This window comes from Elephantulus edwardii, unplaced genomic scaffold (assembly GCF_000299155.1).
Source record: "Elephantulus edwardii isolate Elephantulus edwardi_28Jun2011 unplaced genomic scaffold, EleEdw1.0 scaffold00045, whole genome shotgun sequence".
NCBI lineage: Eukaryota > Metazoa > Chordata > Mammalia > Macroscelidea > Macroscelididae > Elephantulus > Elephantulus edwardii.
Genome location: NW_006399795.1, coordinates 9,642,458 through 9,656,016, shown reverse-complemented (window position 1 = coordinate 9,656,016; position 13,559 = coordinate 9,642,458). Strand labels below are relative to the sequence as shown.

Below are 13,559 nucleotides of genomic sequence, written 5' to 3'. Positions count from 1 at the left end.
TAACAGCAACAACAAACTCTATGAATTTTGATAAATGTCAATAGTTGTAAAGGGGCTTCCGACCTTTTGTTCACAGGGCCACTATGAGTCCTGCTCAACTCAAGGCAATCAACCACAACAATGGAATATTTATTACTTCATTGCCAACACACTCAAAGTCATCACTTGTTCTTCTGTCATTCTTAGTCATTGTCCAGCTCTCAGATGCATAAGAAAACTTTTTAGGTACAGAAAACTTCTTAGTTAAGAATGCTTCTTAGACACCATCTTAACCAATGACAATGTAAACATCACTATAGTTGGCCAAATCCACATGGTTCCCTCTTGATGAGATGTTCTGGAAACAACACAGCTGAATTTCCATGGGTTTCCTGCTGTCTAAAATATCTAATAACCTGTAATCCCGAGGAAATATCAGACAAACACAAACTGAATGTCATTCCTTTGACGAAATAACTGACCTGTGCTCCAAAACCGTCAAGGCCATGAAGGACAAGATGATTGGACGTGGGGGTGTGCCAGACAGAAAGGAATTATGAGGCACAATCCCATTCTACAGTGTGAGTCGGGGCTGCACTCCAGACCTGTAATGGTGCTGTGCAGTGGGTGCCTGGAAGAACACGACAGGCCTAGAAGTCAGATTACATCAGAGTGGGTTCTTGTTTAGAGGGTTCCACAGCGGCTGTGTGTGAGAGTGTCCTATTTTGAGGACATGAAGCATTACAATTCATGGGGAAATGGGGCACGATATCAAGAACTCATCCTCAAAATGTTCCAGAAAAAAGGCCTACCCTGGGGGAGAGGCAGGCTGGGAGAGGAAGAGAGAGAGAGTGGTAAAGACAAATGTAGTAATAAGTAACTAACTAGGACTCCGTGGAAACGACAGCTGAGAAATCTTTGTACTATTCTTACAACTTTTCTCAAAGTTTAAAGACAAGAACCTCAATGTCCAGATAGACGGAGGTCTTAGCGCTGAAGGAAAAGAACTGCCTTGGCCTGAGATGCACACTGAGTCTAAAAGGTAAGCTCATGACCTGACTCAAACAAATCAATCATCACCGATGGTTGCTACAGCAGAACTCATTAGTGTGAAATGGACACATTAACAAAAGGACCAGACACCCAGCCTGACTTGCCCACACCAAGTCCATTTCAGGAAAGGCTGAGGGGGGAAAGCTCTTAGTTATAGAAGAGCTGCAGCAAGGAAAGAGCAGGAACTGTGGAAGAGGACATTCCAGACCCAACGGCTGAGGGAACAGCGGGTGTGGACAACGGACCATCAGGTGGAGAAGATGTAATGGACGCATCCAGGTCTCTGCAGGTGATTCTGTGGCCAGTCCACATAGAGGATCCAGGGACAGAGTCAAAAGGACACACTGAGCAGGACACAGCAACTGCAGAAAGGTCAGCAGGGAACGGGAACGTGGAGCAAGTACTAGCTGAGACAAGGAATGGTGGCTTAGGGCAGTGATGGTAGTTCAGAGATTAAAAGATGTCCTTACAAGATAAAGACCCATGCTGACCCATAAGTCAGCTGGTTAGAGTGCTGGGTTTTGCCTTGTAATCTCAGATTTATAGAGGGGAATAAAAACACCCACTCATTTCTCAAGTTATACCAGTAAATAAAGAGCAGACATTCTTTAGACAAGGTCACTCATACACTGCACCTCTTTCAAATGAAAGAAAGTGAGTCTTCACTGGTACTAGACTTAGTGGGGCTGTGATCAGGGTCAAGCATGAAAGCAGAACCTGTCAAGTATGGGTGCAGGTAATGTCCCCCAAATGGTGAGAGCTGTGGAGGGGTTTTTGTTTCATAACTTTCAAGCTACTTAAAAGACATTTGTTTCCCAAAGTAATTTCTGGGAAGTGGTCATGCCAAATCTGTGCCACTGTGGCACAAGGCTGTGGAGCAGGCCCAAAGGGGCCACATGCTCTGACAAGACTGCCTGCTTCCAAAGCTGGGCACCTGCAGCCCCCAGGACCATGATGCCCCAGCAGCAGAGTATCAAAGGGCTGAGAGGCCAGTGTCAGGAGATGCTCCACACCAACCAACTCACGCAAGAGGCCGTCACAGTGTCTGGTTTGCCACCACTACAACTATGAGGAAAAGAGAAATCTACTTCCCGGTAGTCTCTGCCCCTGGCGGGGCCTCCTCTAGTAGGGGCAGAGGACAAGGGGCCAGGCAGACAAGGGCACAGGACAGAGGAGAGAGCATTATGGTCGACTTCTCTCATCCCACTCACAAGTCTCCAAGGCCACAGATCATCTGGACTCATGATACGATGCCCTCCACTGACCTACCTTGGCACGTCTAGTGGGCGCTGCGCTGGCCTCCCAGGGAGCTTTGGTGTCGGCATCCTGCTTGGGCCTCAGTTCAGCACTGACCTGGAAGAAACCAACCCGCATGAGCAGGTCAAAGCGGCACTGCTGGTGACGAGTGCTTCTCCTTAACATCATGGCAGCCAGAGTGAGGGTGCTGTCCTGGGCAGCCCTGAACTCTGGGTCCCCCCAAAACCTCCCTCTATCACACACGCAGACACACAAATATGCACAATCTTTATGCAAAATCTCAGAGCCTTGCATTTCATGTGGAGGAGAAACAGCATTAACTGGAGACTGTACAAAATACTAGAAAATTCCAGCCCATGAGCTCTTCCAAGAGGTAAGAAAAGGCTCTTTGATCGGTTGTGCAGCTGACTAAGGGAGCCGGCTGGACTGCCCTGGTACCCACTCTGGGCTGTGAGCACAGAGCAGCAGCCAAGAAGCCCTCATTCGACAACTGGAAGCAACAATGGCTGGGGCGACCACAGTAGGAAACATACACATAGTACAGAGAGGCTCAGGCGCCCACCCTCCCTCGGCCAGGTGAACCCTGTCCCAGGACATGTGGGGACAAGCCCCATTGTTTGGAGGAGAAGAACACCCTCACCTGTGTCACTGCCATCTGACCAACAGAGAAAGTCTGGTACTTGAAGGGGATATGAGCAGTCTCCTTGGGGCGCAGGTACAGCTGGGGGGCCAGGCCACCACCTCGCAGGTGGAACATGTCCTCCTCAACTGGTGTGACCAGACCAGCTGAGTCTTTGAAGTGCCGCCACTCCCTGCTGTCCAGGATGAGGCTGGAGGGACAGACAGTGAGTGAGGCCAAGCCAGACCTGCTCCGGTGCAGGGAGACGATGCCCCACACGCCTGGGCTGGACTCTGAGAGAGGCAACCAGGTGCCATCAAGGTCAAGTCTGACTCACAGCCACCTTTGGGTGTCACAGCTTAACTATGCTCCTAAGGGGTTTTTTCAGTGGCTGATTTCGTGAACCACCAGCTAACTTTTTGGAGAGAGGGCAAGCAGAGCCTTTTGCACCACCAGGGTCTAGAGCAGGGGAAGACGGCCTAAATCAGGCTGATCCACGAGGCACTAGAAACTGCTCTGCCAGAAGTTCATGATGAGCCCACAACACTGGCTGCTTCCAACCGGATAAAGGGAGCAGCCTGCAAGCCCACCTGAGTTCTGGATTGTCAATCTCCACGGTCACCGTGTGCTGCGTGTTATGGGGGTTTTTAAGGGCGAACTCGAAGAACTCAGCGGTGCCCAGCGTGGCGTAGAGCGTGTGGTGGGTGGTGATGGCCAGGCTCAGCAGCTCTGCGATGCCCTCCGCCTTTGTGCGCTCGCGGTAGGCCTCAATGACCCGCAGGTCCCTCAAGTGTTGGGCACGGATACTCTGCTGAGCCTGTGGGACAGGGGCAGGCGAAGGGGCAGACCAGGGTCCTGGGGCTCTGAGAACCAACCCCCTCATTTTCCACCTTGTGACTTGGGAAGAGCTGACCCATCTCCAACTCCGGGGAGGTTTCACTGATCCAACGGCCCCTTCAAGCCTGCTCACTTCCTTGCACATGGGGTTCTCTCTCTGCCATCGGTGTAGTCCACCCCACAGCAGGGTGTGCTCTGTCCCCAGCCCAGGCTACAGTCGCCCCAGCACCACAAGGCTCACCAGCACGCTGCTCCTGCGGCCGCTGGCCTCGCCTTCAGCCTCCCGCAGGCGCACCGACCGCATCCTCTCCAGCTTGCGCCTGCGCACAGCATCGGCCTCAAGGTCAGTGCCCTTGGGGTTCCGGCTTACCGACTGCATGTGGGTAAGCAGCATGGCGGCTAGCTCACTGTCAATGTCGGCCAGCTTCTGTGCCTGGACCACACGCTTCCCTGCTGAAGGGGGCAGAGTCAGAAGCTGGTATGTAGAGGGCTGCTTGCTTATCAACCCACGCGCCTGCAAGTTCACTGCACCCCGGGAGAGAGTCCCAGTGACCCTCGGGCCTTGTGCAGGTCAAATCTGGGCTGTTCCCCGGCTGCTGGGAGAGGTAAGTGGCCACCCTCGCCTCCACAGCCACAAGTGTGGCTGTCCCATAAACCTCTTGTTAGTCTCTCATATAAACCTCAGCTCCACAGCCCACTCCTTGTACCCATCTTAAGAACCCTCTGGTCTGGAAACAGACTCACACTCATTAATACACCACTGGATCTCTTTGTAAGGAGCCCTCATGGTACAGTGTGTTAAATGTCCAGCTGCTAACAACCTGCCAGGTATTCCACGGGAAAAAGGCAGAAACATGAAGAAGGGTCACTGTGAGAACCGACTAGACGGCAGTGGGTCAGGACTCCAGGATGTCACACTCAGGAATCTCACAGGACTTGCCTCAACCCCCTACCCAGTGCTACACACTCCCCACCAACACACCTGGCTCTGCCAGAGACAAAACGGACATCAGGGGCACCCACACCCACAGTGCACCCCAGGACCTCATTCACGCTCTCAGACATCCTGCATGGCGAGCACCCTGGTCCGGAATCAGGGGCTCCTAGAGACTGAGCTCCAGGTCCTCCTCAGGCTGCACAGAAGCAAGCCAGGCCCTGGGGCTCACCTCAGCCTCTGTGCCTACAGCCCTCAACTCTGGTCTCTGTCAGGGCAGCTCCTCTGACCCCTGATCATACTGAAAGCCTTTAGCAGATCCAAGGAGGTTAAGAGCCCCAGGACGCTGTTGTGTTTTCTCCTGTGCGATCCAGTGTGGGACTGGCAAGGCTAATGTGCTGTGCTCTGGATGAGGCCACACACCCACCTGTCACCCACCTGTCACAGGTGACACATCAGGTCTCATGGCAATCATTCAACCCCGTGCAAGCAGGGTGGGTAAGAACAGCATAATAACCTAGGTCTGGAATCCTTCCTGGTCCTCAGATATCAAACGCCAGCCAGGATCCGGCTCTGGCTCCTACATTCCAGCACCGACACCCCGGGCTGCCGGCTGATGCCCCACCTGCAGTGATGCCATCTTTCTCCCCTTGCTCACCCACCTCTTCCTCAGTTACTTTTCAACAAGTGCTGTTTCCAGGTTCCCCGCCGCCACTCCATTTTCAAGTCCTTTAACGGCTTTTCAAATGCCACGAGTTGGTCGAGGGATCTTAAATGGCCAACCCACATGAACATTTTTGTCATCCAATAGACCAGGCTTCCTGATGTGATAGTGGGGGGCTCTCCAAGACTATGGCTCTTAGTCACCCCTGAAGCCTGGACCTGAATTCATCTGTGTGGCTCCACTTGAAGCTGAACAAGAAGATGGACGGCAACACCAGGGAAGCCCAGACTCCTTAGAGCAATCAAACACGCACGATCAGAAGGGCAGCATTCACCCAGGGAGCAAGGTCACAAGCAACCAAGGACAGGATGCAGGATGAGTGGAGAGAAGAAAGCAGGGAGGAAGAGCAAAGAGTGGACAGAGCGCTGGTACACTGTAAGAACTGCAATCAATGGCAAGAAATAAAATGTGTATCAATGTTGAATAGAAATTGATTTACTGGTAAACTTTCACCCAACTCTTAATTAAAAAACAAATGAGCATTCTGCCCATCTCTGGGACACAGCCTGAGCTGCCCCAGCCTGTGGTCACCCTGAATCTTTCTTAGATCCACAGAATAAGAAACAAAATCCTGGGATGGCGGAGTGGATCTGCACCTACTGTGGACGCCCTGAGCAGTTCCTTCAATTCCATGCACTTGTAACTGCAGAGCCTCTACCAGTGGGTGCAGGCTCACAATTTCTACTGGAGCACCTCCTGTTCCCTGGCTTTGACCAAAGGAGGGCTAAGCACATGTTCATGGCTCCAGCCCCCAGTGCTGCTACCCTGTCTTCTGGGTCCCCCATCTGTGGCTTTCACAAATAAACCCAGCCACTTTTTTTTTGCTGGAACACCTCAACCCCCTCCACTCCATGGAAACCACACTTTGTTCTCTCAGCAGTCAGCGAGCTTGTTCTGAACAGATGAGATGGAGATACCTTGATGCCAAAGCAAGAAATCCAAGGTCTGGTCCAAGTTTATCGCCTGCAGCTATGTAAGTGAGCAATTCAGCTAACTACTCCCTGCCTCAGTGTCTTCAGTGTTTAACGGGAAGGTGTTGTGTCTGAACAGACTGTCAATCCCTTGGAGAAGCTGGATGGATAGACACCCCTGTCCCAGGAAGAATGTGCAAGGACCCTCAGTGTTCTGCCTGGGCATCAGGGGCCTCATAAGATCCTTCCAACGACCCACACACCTTGTCACTGCCACAACAGGACAGTCCCCAAGGCCAGTCCAGGTCTAAGGATCCCTAATCTGGCTCTCCCAGACTCCAAGTGAAAGTCAGCAAAGCTGATGGGCCAGTCACAAGAGAAAGCTCCCTCCCCTTCCAGCAGCTTTGGGTTCATACAAGATGATCTGCAACATTTGGGGAAATGCTACTTAAAGGGCACTTCCCACTTTCCATTCAAATGACAAGTATTTCATATTCAAGGCCCGGGAGGCGGGGGTCATTTAAGGGGACGGAGAAGGCCTGCTGCGCAGAATGCGTTCACCAAACCAAGTGCTGCACTTCCTGGGCTTAATAATTGGCTCAGTCCTCCTTCCTCCCAACACACAGCATCTCAAATTAGTTTTTCAGAATCAGTCTACGTTCTTCCTGACCTTTTCTTCATTTCCTCTTCCTCAGCAGAGGAGCAGCTAAGCAAACACAAATGCCAGTCGGAAGAGGACCGCTCAGCTAGGCAGGCACGTGGCCACGTTTCCAGAAATCCCAGGAGGGGAGCAGTGGGGCGAAGGCATGTGGTCAGGAGGCTGGCAGGACCACCGAGGCAGGGTGCAGGGATGGGGGCTTAGCATCCCCCGCTCACCAGACCTAAAGCAAATTCAACCTCCTCATGGGCTCCCCCTCCCACAAGCCACTTCCCACCCACCCTCAGCTACCCCCCAGTACTCTACATTCTCACCCAGCTCCCCCTACTTACGTTTCATGGCCCCTCTCGTGAGGAGGCTGCCTCCTGGGAAGCCACTAGACCCATCGTTGGAGATGACTCGAGATCTGGATGGTGGCAACGAGCTGGGATATTTTGCATCCTTCTCACACATGTGACCTAAAATGTACCCCCCCAGCATGAAATATTAATCCTCACATTAATTAACCAGTGCAATTCCCCATTGGGGGGCCAAGGTCCCAACTATCTCTTCTGTGCCTTCCAACACACCACACCACTGCCCCGTGATCCCGCTCTATTCTGCATTTGGTTTGTAACTGCTATTTGATGTGGTGGTTGTTATGTGCCATCTAATGGGAACCGACTCCCGGCTGACCCTCCAGCAGGTTTTCGGAAGCTGTAAATCACATAGGAGGAGACTGTCCATCTTTCTCCTGTGGAGCAGCTGAGGAATGCAAACCCCCCGTTTTTAGGTTGGCAGCGCAACTCTTTACCCACTAGGCCACCAGAGGTGAGAGGTGGTAATGGAGAGGTGACAAAACCAAGCAAACTAAGCCCACTGCACTCAAGTCATGTCTGATGCACAGCAACCCTCCACCAGGCTTCCAAGGGTGTGAATCCAATAGGAGGAGAATGTCCACCTTTCTCCTGTGGAGCAGGTGGGGGGATCTGAACTGCCGACCTTTGGTAGGCATGGAACACGCTCCGACAGCAGGGCTCTGAGAGGTAACCGGTGAGTCCATCTCATGTTCATTCTCGCCCTTTCAGCAGCTCAGACCACATGATGCTCACGCAGACACAAGTCCAAATTCCTGGTCTCTGGGACACCATCAGTGGCTTCATGACATGTAGGATCTCACAGACTCTAAACTCAGACCTCAGAATACTACACAGTCAAGGGAAGGCCTTCGTGCACTTCCTCATGCAGGCGTCTAACTCCAGATACACTTGATGGTGCAAGATGCTCTTCGCTGGAGCTGTTTCTTAAGAGGCTTTAAAGAGGCGAGATGCTTCTTCAGTGGATAAACCGGTCTGTGGTTGTTCTCCTCAGGCTGAGCTGCCAGCAGCGCCCACTCACTCGCTCAGCAGGCTGGAGCCTGGGGAGAGGCTTCTGCCTGCACGGGGCGCCTGCCTCCGTACTCCCTGCTTCCCAGTGTGGACTGCTCTCCCCTCCAAGGCGAGGCAGGGGACAGCCAAAGAAGGTGCATTCCAGCGAAGCGCATGGTCCCGAGTGGAGGCAGGCACTGTTGGAGCCCCACTCTCACCTGAGCAGTGCTGAACACTTTCAGATGCAGGGGTGGCCTGGGCGTTTTCTTAGGAGATCTCGGGTTCCAGCTCTGCCCCTCTGCTCTGAGAGGAGAACCCCTTGTTTGGCTTGGCAGCCCCCTCCTCATCCTCTCGTCCAGTTCAGACACCTGCTCTTGGCCACTTGGGAAGCAGGGCCTGTGCCAAGGAGGCTGAGAGTTTCAGGGGGAGACTTAGTCCTGGGTGCAGTTCCAGCCACATCCCAATGTTATCTCTGAAATTCTCAGTCCTCTGTGTAATTCAGGGTCTGTTTTGTAACATGTTAGGGTGGCTGGGTTTGCATCCCATCTCTTCAGAAGCCCACAAAAGGCACTCACTAAGGTGTGGGTTCACTCCCCCGTGCCCACCTCAGATGCCTGCACAAGCAGGGGTGTGGACTACCCACAGGCACCTCCCTGTCCATTTCGGCCTGATCCCTCCGCCCCTCCCCCACCTCTCACTGCCCTGGGACCAGGGCTCAGAGAATAGGAGTCTGTGGCCTCGTCCTGGCTGCTGCCTCCACGCGGGCCACCAGGAACCCGTCTCTGTGGCGCTCCCATCTTCCTTCTCCACTTTGATATTCTGTGCTGGAGTCTTCGGTCTTCTCCTTCCAAGTAAAGTGTAAAGACTTTATATTTGGGTCGAAACACATCTTCTCATCTCTGTGTGACCCTGATGGCAGTTCCTCATCAAAGTGTCAACCCTCGTCAAAGATTCAAAGCCAGAGAAACCATGCTGGGGTGCCCGCACCCCCTGTGTGGATGACTGTCCACCCCTCAGGACCTGCTTATCCCCTACATCAAAGAACAAGACCAGGTGCGTGATGGGTAACGGACTTGTCCATTCATCAGCCAACTCGTCCACCCCTCTACCCTCGGGCAGGTCTGAGAAAACGTCACAACAAGCAGGAAACCACCAGCAGCCAGGGAGCTCCAGATAAATTAGGAGGTGAAAGAGCACTGAACAGGGACCGATGCCACAGCCTTCCACCTGGACCCTAATCCTTCAGTCTCCTCTCCAGGGAGCCCAGGCGCCTTGTTTTCTGGGCTACTCCTTCTCCCAGGAATCTATGTCAGAGTGACGACGGCTTGGGGCTGACAGATCTGGCCCATCTGTCCTGCTTCTCACCAAGAAGGCACAAGTCGTCACTGACCCGTGGCTACCTGCCTGCCCCCGCACAGCAGTGGGTTTATTCCATAAGGGAGGCCTGGGGGTCTTCTGTGGCTTTCTCGGCCACGGCCACACAATAGGCTGTGGTGTGAATGTTTCCAATCCATTCACATCTAACCAAAACAAACAATTACAAGCCTGGAAGCATGCTTCCCTTTGAGGTGCAGGCAGAGGCGACTGCCAGGTTAGGGTCAGATCCAGACAGCTGAGTACCAGCAGGCAGCGCTGCAGAAGCTACAGCCCTCTAGGGTGTTCACAGAGACCTTCCGAGAGCATAACGGCATGTCACGGAGTCATGTTATGGACAGACGAGGGGCATGTGGACTGCACTGTGAAGTCATCTGAGCACAGTCATAGAACGCACAGATTTTTTTCCTTGACAGGAATAGCCTGGCTTGACCTGGAGGCGTGTGCACAGGCTTCCACAGGAGTGCACACAGGCAGAAAGACACACTCAGCTGGCCCCAGTCTGAGATCAGAAGCTGATACTTATGACCGTCATCCTCCAGTGACACAGGGATTATACCGGGGCCCCCCATGCTTCAGGAGTGCAGTGACCTTGACGTGAGCTGAGCTCTGATGGTGACCTTGCCATGGTCCATCTCTCTGCGGGAGTGGGATGTGACCTGCCAGCATCTGGCTTGCCCTCTGGTCATGTGCCCTCATCCTTCAGCACTCAGCTCTCTGTGACTGTGTGGTGTGCTGATGCCTGCTTCCTGAGAGCACGAACCCCAGACCCATGGAGTCACCTAACCTGGGAGCTGTGGGAGTCAGGGCAGCCCTTCCATCCCCAGGACAGTCCCTCCAGGGGACTGTGGGAGCTAAGCAACAACTAGGATCGTAGCCAACTGTCATCTTGTATCACAGCCAGGATTCTGGGAGCAAATGAAATGATATGGTCTCAGCATCCTGGTGTGACAAGACATAATCGAAAGACATCTACAAAGTGGCTGTTTACAAACTCAAAGCCACTAGGTCAAACCTCCTCCTCACTCCCACACTTGTGAAGATCTGCAGTGGGGGGCTGGCCAGCCCTGTGGGGCAGCTGTCTGCAGGAGATGCTTTCAGCTGGTGTCAAATGTGACCTGCTGGTAAAGGGCACAGGAACCGTCACCCAGGACCTCAGGCGGCCCTGCCTCTGCTCCCCCTCCGCTGTCCAGGAGACTTACACAGTCATCACCCAGTTTGCTGGTGAGCCCTTGCTGCTAGGTGCACAACAACCGATTTTGTGAAGAAATAAAGGGTGCGACGTTTCTTTGTTTCCTCCCCAACAAGACGAAATTTGCCAAGGAAATCAAAGCGCGCTGCCCTGACAGAGAGCGCGAGGCGCCCAGTGTCCGTCCGTCCTTGGCTAATCTCCTCGGCAGGGCTGCAGCCCAGCCTCGGGTGGGGGATCGCCGGCTCTCTTCCCCCAGAGCTTATCTCTTGCTTGCAGGCAAAGTATGAAAATGACAATTTAAGATAGCATATAATGGAGCTAATCTTTCTTCTGCAGATAAGATTTGAGAAGCTGGAGTCACTGCACATTTGTGGGCTGCTGAATTCACTGTGAGAGGACCAGCACAGTGGCACAGGCAGAATGCCCCTTGCAATGCCAGGCTGCCGTCAGCGTCGGTGCTTTTGAATAATGTCCGCTGCTCACACATGGCTCATTCATTTCTCTAGGACCTAATTGAGTTTTGCTGTTTCCATATTGTCTACTCTCAAAGCTGCCTCAGATTTTACATTTGTAAACAAGCAGGCAGACACCCCGGACCAGACCTAATGAGCTGTGCGCTGGCAGCTCCGTGGCTGCGACTGCACTGTGGGCCTCAGAGCAACGCACCAGCGGAGGGGGCCCATGAGGCTTGTGAGGGTTTAGAACCAGGCTGGGTTTTGAGGAATGGAAAATTCCCTAATAAAACGACAGCGAGATCTGAGGCCCTGCCAGATTTGGCTCTGGAAACTTTGAGCAGCCGAGTTTTGTCCTGCTACCAGTGTTGCACGCAGCAAAAAATGCTTCGACCCACCCAGAGTCCCCACGAGGGAGTCCTGGGGACTTGTTACTGACCCCACGGGTCCCTCCTGGCCCTGTGACCTCAGGTCACAGAGCTGGCACACCTGGCCTTGTGACCCTCCATGCACCAGTTCCTGTCAACATGGGAGCCTTGGTCAAATTCCTGAACCACACACAGCCCACCCTACCTGCTTCCATGCCCAGTCACACTGTAACGAGAGCAAGGGTCTCCCATCTGGATGAAGAGCAGGCTCAGAGAATGCCCGCCCCTTCTGGCCTGTTCCAAGTGCACACAGAGGCACACTTCTGGGGGGCGGGGTGAGGGGTGCACTGGGCTGGCACTTCGATAGCATCTCTGTCGAGCCTAATTCACTTTGTTTGGGGCTGTCACAGAGATATCCCTGAATAGCACCAAGAAGCAAAAATTAAGCAAGACAGTTGACTATTGGTCTCAAATCCTAATCAGGAATGAGCCAGGGACACCCAGCAATCAATGCTGGTCAAATTCTCAAAAGCCAAGGTCAGGGTCTTGGTGACCAAGGAACCAAGGTCAGACAGACTCTGAGGAACCAAGATCAGATTCTCAGTGGCCAAGATCAGACTCTCAGACACCAAAGTGAGACTCTAACAGGCCATGGTCAGAATCTCACTGCCCAAGGTCAGATTCTCACTGACCACGGTCAGACTCTCAGTGGCTACAGTGAGATTTTCAGGAACCAAAGTCAGACACTTGGGAGTCAAAGAATGGGAATCCAGCTGAATTCATAATGATGAGCCTATGCTCAGGATAAGGCTACTCTTCAGAGAGCCAACACTCAGGCAGAGAACTGTCAGTGCAGGACCAGCAAGGACGCAGAGTTCTTACCAATGTTGGCCAGGGTCAAGTGTAGCCGGCCTTTCACCACTGTATGGACACCGATGGGCTTGACACTGCCAAACTGCGTCGCGTCTCCACTGACCACCAGTACGTCCTGCTCATATTCTGTTGCCACCACCTCGAGCTCATGTGAGACCTGGACAGCCGGCCGTCCTTGACGGAGGAGATGCTGCACAAGAAACGTGATTAGACACCAGAACAAGGTCAAGGCCCACCTTCATATGTCCTATAAGAGTGAAGGAGCTCCCCGTTTACCAAGGAGGCAGCTGAGCAGGTGGAGGGGGAGCGTGGGGAGGAACAAGAACCCAAAGGGTGCACAAGTTATCCATGAGGCAGAAGCCCACTGCTCCTTAGAACAACAGCCCTTCAGATCATAGTCTTTTTTCATGAATCTTTAATGAACCACAAATAGAATAACCCCTGAATGAGCCCTGTTAGGCAGAGGGGACATAGCTGACAGAGCCAGAACCCCAAAAAGTCATCCTTCCAGGAGGGACCATGACCAGATACAGGTCATCCAGGTCTGGGCAGCGTGGGTGCCCTGGGAGAGCTGCGGGAGGGAGGACTGAGCAGACACTAGGTCCAGGGCAGCATGTACGCCCAGGGGACAGCGGGAGGGATGGCAGACAGACCTGGGAGTGGGGCCGTGTGAAGGCCTCAGGAATCCACAAGGGAAAGCTGAGGAGACCTCGCAGCACGCCCACCTCAGGGGACTCACAGGAGTGAAGGCTGCACAGACACCAAATCTAGAGCAGTACATGTGCCCCCAGGGGACCTGCAGGAGCTCTCAGAATCAAGCCATGATGGCAAGACTGGGGAACGGGGTCTAAGCAGGGGGCGAGACCCAAGCCCGAAGATACTCGGGCAGAGGATGGGGGCAGAAGAGAAGCTAGGGAGCAACAGGAAGACAGACGGAGCCTGGTGGAGGTGGGGTGTTTGGAGGGTGGGGGTATGGAGGTGG

At 53.4% G+C, this 13,559-nt stretch overlaps 1 protein-coding gene across 1 annotated transcript in view; it reads right to left on the bottom strand.

Moving 5' to 3' along the window:
- The window catches only part of NPHP4 (nephronophthisis 4), a 173,862-nt gene that overhangs the window by 13,678 nt on the left and 146,625 nt on the right, over positions 1 to 13,559 (bottom strand). The window contains 6 exon segments of the mRNA XM_006885804.1: positions 2,302 to 2,385; positions 2,930 to 3,119; positions 3,499 to 3,725; positions 3,987 to 4,195; positions 7,305 to 7,430; positions 12,587 to 12,767. Of these exon segments, the coding sequence (XP_006885866.1) occupies positions 2,302 to 2,385; positions 2,930 to 3,119; positions 3,499 to 3,725; positions 3,987 to 4,195; positions 7,305 to 7,430; positions 12,587 to 12,767 (1,017 nt within the window).